The sequence below is a fragment of the Elgaria multicarinata genome, chromosome 5 (assembly GCF_023053635.1).
Source record: "Elgaria multicarinata webbii isolate HBS135686 ecotype San Diego chromosome 5, rElgMul1.1.pri, whole genome shotgun sequence".
In the NCBI taxonomy this organism is placed as follows: domain Eukaryota; kingdom Metazoa; phylum Chordata; class Lepidosauria; order Squamata; family Anguidae; genus Elgaria; species Elgaria multicarinata.
The window spans coordinates 71,491,896-71,497,895 of NC_086175.1; the positions used below are offsets into that span (position 1 = coordinate 71,491,896).

At 44.0% G+C, this 6,000-nt stretch overlaps 1 protein-coding gene across 4 annotated transcripts in view; it reads right to left on the bottom strand.

Annotated features, from left to right (window-relative positions):
• The window catches only part of IGSF5 (immunoglobulin superfamily member 5), a 52,045-nt gene extending 46,472 nt beyond the window's left edge, over positions 1 to 5,573 (bottom strand). For all 4 annotated transcript variants that reach the window (XM_063126612.1, XM_063126611.1, XM_063126610.1 and 1 more), the window contains exons 1-2: positions 5,368 to 5,573; positions 584 to 663 (exon numbers count right to left, since the gene is read on the bottom strand). In XM_063126612.1, coding sequence (XP_062982682.1) covers positions 584 to 641 — 58 coding nt within the window. In that variant the 5' untranslated portion in view covers positions 642 to 663; positions 5,368 to 5,573. The remainder of the gene's footprint in view (positions 1 to 583; positions 664 to 5,367) is intronic.
• Between the last annotated feature and the right edge of the window lie 427 nt (positions 5,574 to 6,000).

Below are 6,000 nucleotides of genomic sequence, written 5' to 3' on the forward strand. Positions count from 1 at the left end.
GTGCAGCAGTTCCGCCATCTGTCCTCCTCCAGCACTGTGCCGGGGACATTCCCGGGCGTAAGGCAACCTTCCATTGGTCACTGGAAGCTGCAGGATCGGGAGAGGGCGGCTTGGTGAACCTAATGGCCACTAGAAAGCCCATGCTGCCTCCCCCAGTGGGGATTATTTGCCACTACCCCACAGCAGGGATACTGCAGGGTTTGGAGGTGCCGTGAAATCAACCCCAGGGTCTAGATTTGAAACTGAGAATGTTGTCTTAGAACATTATTTATTTATTTATTTATTTATTTATTACATTTTTATACCGCCCAATAGCCGAAGCTCTCTATGCACACTAACTTTAAGGGGAAAATTGCACCATGTTATAGTTTGCATTTTCTTTCTCCCTTTGAAAATTGCAGGGGGTTGGGCTGTTTTTCAAAGCTCACATGTGGAATTACGCTTCGAATGTGTGTGCCAAATTTCATTCTGGTATTTCAATGTTCTATTAAGTTATTCCATTATAAATGATCTGACAAATGGCAAACTGAGAAGTTGTACGAAAGGCCTCACTTTGCTCAGCCAAATAAGAAAAGGGTCATACCTGCCAGAAGGGCTAAAAGACTCAAACTCAATCCAATCCTTTTATGGAATCTATCCATTTAATGAGTTCTTCCCTTTAACCTGAAAAACGATACCCACACATCACTGTAAAATACATATATATTAAACTATATTTTTACTAAGCATTTTCAAGTTCAAATTTAAAGAAAAAACAATTGACCTTCAAACGGACTGAACAACAATGAAGTGGTACACTTCAATAGAAAATAAAGATAAAGACAGCGTCCTGTATAAAAATGTAGGCATTAGATCAGTGGTTCCCAAAATGCCGCCTTGGGGGGGTGGGATTGCATAGGGGGCGTTCAGAGGCAAAGGGACGGCAGGAGAGCGCTGGCAGGGGGCACTAACAGGCAAAGGGGTGGCAGGGGGGCGCTCGAGGTGGTCTCTCCAGAAGGGACCCAGGGACCGAGAAGGAAAGAGCAGCAACTTCAGCTGCTCTCCCCACACTGCTCCTGCTCAGGAAGGACTTTCTCACTCACGCAGCCACTCTCTCCTCCTATCTCAAGCCCACAGCGGCCCCACCAGAAGTAGGGGGTGGGGGAAGCACCCACAGGAGGCAGCAGAGCAGGAAACAGCGGCGAGTTCAGCTGCTCTGCCCACTCTTCTCCTGCCTAGGAGGGCCCAGGGCTTCTTTCCTGCTGGAGCCACCGCCACCCGCTCGCTCGCTCGCTCCCTCGGCCAGAGCTGCTCCCTCCTACAAGCTGCCCCGGCAGACCTCTCGCGATAGTTGCTGCACAAGGTGGGAGCAGCAGCCATGTGGCGGAGAGGAAGGAGCATGTGGAGGACGGCGGGCAGCAGAGCAGCTGCCAAGAACAGCAGTTAGCCGGCAGGCTGGGTGGGGAGCAGGACTGCTGGTGCTGCTGCAAGGTACCGTATTTCTTCTATTGTAAGACGCCATCGATTGTAAGATGCACACTAATTTCAGTACCACCAACAGAAAAAAAACCCTAAGACACACCCGCAATTCTAAGATGCACCGCATTTTTAGAGATGTTTATATTGGAAAAGAAAGTGTGTCTTAGAATCGAAGAAATAGGGTATCACCAGGCTCCCTTCCCCTGTCAGGAGTTGCAGATTGGGGCCATCTCCCCTCTGAGCTGCTGCCCTCCTGTCCTAATCAGCGTGGCAGCTATTGTGAGGCTTCTGGGGAGGGGGTGTTGGAGAGAGAGAGAGAGAGATGCTGTGTGTCTGTGTGTGTGCTCCCACCCCCCAAAAAATCTGGACTACAACAGGATTGGGAAAGAAAAGAAAAGGGGGAGGGAGAGAGAATTGCAATTCCCTAGGTCCTTCCTGGCTAAAGAAGATTCAGCAGCACCTTTTTCCAGAATGCTTGCTGAAACAATTCTTATCTGCCCTTGCTTATTTCAGGGTGTCCAACACCCTTTTTTCAAGCATTCTTTTGGTAAACATGGTTTGTGTGTATCTTGTGTCACCATAAAAACAGAGCTGCAACACAATCCTAAGTATGTCTACTCAGAAGTAAGCCCCACTGAGATCAATAGAACTTACTCTGAGGTAAATGTGCATAGGATTCAGCCTGAAAATGAAGAGAGGGTGAAGAAAAGACAGGAGAAAATGAATTGTAGAAATAGAATAGCAAGGTAACTGTGGGATATTTCACCATATTTAAAGACAATAAGTACAGTAAAATTAGTGCCCCTCTACTTCAGTCCCAGCCAGATTTTCCATAGGAAAACTCTGTACCAGGTGGCAGATAATTATTTTAAAATTTTAATTAAAATACATTATCCTTTCCTATAACAAAATGGTGCTTACTCCTAAGTAAGTGTGTTCTACTGAAGACGGAAATCCTATTTGATTCCTGTATTCATGCTAGTGTGACATGATAAAGGCACAATTTTATGCATGTTTAGACAGAAAAAAGTCCTTCAACTCCTAGAATCCCCTCTAAATGGGAAGCACCTGCCCCAGGCTTGCCGAGGGAGGGAGGGAAAAGAAAGCAAACGCCTCTGTTTGCAGCCAGCATGGCAGGGCACACCACTTGGATTTTGAATAAAGTATTCAATTAATTGTTACTGTTTTGAATTTTGTTGTTATTATCTTCATTGGTGGGTCGTTGAAAACCACTATTCTGAATAATGATTTTTATAGTGTAGGGTAGGGGGGCGCTGGGCATGAGTTTGTGGAACCAAGGGGGTGGTGACCTGAAAAAGTTTGGGAACCACTGCATTAGATGATGTGCTCTTGAATATTATAAAGAGATAATACATTTACAGAATGTGATGAGAAACTGAACAAAATCTTATATGTTAGCATACAATCTGAAGAGGAACCAATGTGCAATGAAATTATCATTCTGAATCACACTATAAAGTACATGGAATAGCTGTGTACATTTGCCCATGAGAGTGAGTTATCACGTTTTTTGATACCACTGAGAAACAATGACTCTTTATTTTTCTTGTGCTTAAAGATCTCTCTGGCCTAGCAAATAGTCAGTATGCAATCATGTCATTACAAGAATAACAATCTCATTGTAAGAAATGCTCATGGGTCAGATCGCCAATTATATTTTCTTTAAAAACATACACCTACATCACATAGTGAAAAAAAGTAGACTTATCAGTGTAGGGGACTGATAGTACAATCCCAAGTATGTTAACTTGAGAAGTAAGTCCCACTGGCACTGTGTTCAAAGAGGGCTGTCACATTAGTAAATACATTTAAGATTGCATACTGGACATTGTATTTCGGTGACCTAAATTTCTGGCAAGACTGTCAGTAAATAAAGAGTGAAGCAGTCTTCCGGGGACATATAGAAAAACATCCTAAGGAGGCCTTCTATTTAAGTACTAGCGTAGTTGCCACAGGTGGCCAGGAATTGCATGCAAGCAAGTAAGTAGGCTGGCAGAGCCATTCCTACATGAGATATTTATCTTGCACTTGTGATTGATGACTCACGGAAGTTCCTGGGTCCTATACATAATGTCATCATCCTCCAGGGCACCTCCAGCTCTTTGCAGTCTTTATTGCATTTTTCCCCATGACAACGAAAGTGCAGCATTTTCCCACCTCCCGCTATGAAATGGTACTTCATTGCAAAGCCCATCTAGTCACTTTATAATGAAACATATAGAACTTACCCGGAAAAAGAAAAAGACATGGGAAGGAGTGATTGTAATACTGCAAGGAATCTGGAAGTAGAAGCCCTAGTAAAATTGTGGGATTTTAGCTTCCGGTGGAGAAGCCCACTGGAAGAATTGATATCCTTTTTTCCACTCTATGGGCATGTCTACACCATGCCTTATCCCGGGGTTTGCCCTGGCATCATCCCTGTGTGTCTACATGACGCACAGGGGATCCCGGGGGCAGGGAGGAATGATCCCTCCATTTCCCCGGGATAACTGGGTTGGCTTTTACCCCATTTTTTTCCACGGTCTCAGGATTGTCCCAAGAACATGGGATGTGTGGGTGGCCATCCCGGTTTCGTCCCAGCTCTTCGCAAGTAAATGCAAGGAGCCGGGAACCAGGCACAGGGCATGGAGCTCTTCAAGTGCTCTGTGCCCATCGGGGGTGGGGAGGGGAGCGGGATTGGGGCGTTTTTTTTTAAAAAAAAAAACCCTTACTTTTGCGCTGGAGTGCAGGTGCGCTCCAAGTCCTTTTTTTAAAAAAATGGCAGGCGCAATGTCCTCCCTCCTCCCAGGACGTCATGCGCCGCGTGTGAACACACGGGGGAGATCTCATGATCAGCATATCGTGAGATTCTCCCCCCTCCGCTGGGAGGTGTAGACATGCCCTATGTCATTCCCCTCCCCCCCTCCCCGCCAGCCCCAAAGTGTTCTACAAGCTAATAACTTTTGAGGGCAAAATGTTTTTTACAAGGGAAAACTACAGTTATTCTGCAATATCTCTGCTCTACTTACTTGGGACAGGATGTGCCGTTGCAATGGGCATCTCCTCTTGTGCCATGACAGATGAAGGGCCAAATGAGGATGGGCTCCCCAAGATCATTTCCTGGGTTTTCATGTGTTAAGTGACGGGGGGGGGGGGAATCATCTGCACACTATTTCAGAACTGCATGATCAACCCAATAACGTATTGCTATATAATAGTTGCCATCGGCACATGTGAAATTAGACACATAAATCACAGCTGCACTCCTAAAGAGACTTACTGGCTAGGGACTAAGCCCCACTTTAGTGGGACTTACTTCTGAGTAAACATGTATAAAAATCACACATTCCGCTAATCATGTAGTGTACTTTTATTTTCTGTGCAAGCCTGCGCAACCCCAATTCAGATCAGGACCACAGCGCTCCAGAAGGGGAGGGTTAAAAACCAGGGAGACAGAGAGAGAGAAAGTCAGGTGACATGCAAAAGAAGAGGCCTCTTCAGTACTGTACTTCCTACTTCCTGTTTACGCTTGCATTTTATTATTTGTATATCTGTTTTCTTTTAATTTTGGAGCACTTTTTCAATTGCCATTGCTAATCACAGATTTATTTTTCAAGACAAAAATGTGCAATTATTATTATTATTATTATTATTATTATAGCACCAACAATGTACATGGCGTTGTACATAGTAAAAGAATAAAACAGCAACACCCTGCCACATAGGCTTATATTCTAATAAAATCATAAGAAAACAGTAAGAAAGGGAAGAGAATGCACCAAATAGGCACAGGGGACAATAAAACTAACAGTGTAAAAGTAAGTACAAAGTCAAATTCTAAAGCTGTAGGGGGGGGAAGTATCATTCACCGATACTGTATTTACCAGAACAGGTTGAGAGTTAACTTACCTTTTTCCCTGAAGATCGTTGTTTAAAAGCCTTAAGAAAAGTCCCAGTGTCCCTTACAGAAAAGAGAATCTGTTCTTTGTTATCTCTCTTATGGGAATAACTCCTCTTATAAGCCCACAACCAAATATTTGGAATAATTCCTCGTTGGTTTCTCTTGATAATTCAGCAGGAAGCTCCGAAGAAAATATTTCATGCAACTTTTGGTTGCCGACTGCACTCTGCGTGACACTGCTGTAACGTTTTATCTCAGCATTAGATAAGACCACAACCAATGTGCATTCTCTTGATTTTTAATAATTAACAAGTGCTGAAGTAAAACATGAAGTAAAAGGCAGTAACAAAACTAACTTCAGCTAATCCTGAGAAGACAAGGAAACAATGACACCTATTGCCATAACTAAGGAATGCTCAACACACATTAGCAAAGAGAACAAAAAAACTGGAGGTAAAATGATCAAGTCAGACTCTGCAGCACTTTCTTGACTGGCACAACATGTTGAACCTTAACAAGTACGTGCTTTTTTTTTCTATCTGGGCACACCCCACAATTCCACTCCTAAGGCGGGAAATAACTGGTCTGTCAGTATGCTTCAATTCTCCCCTAGTCTTGATTCTATAGCCCAGTAGGAAATG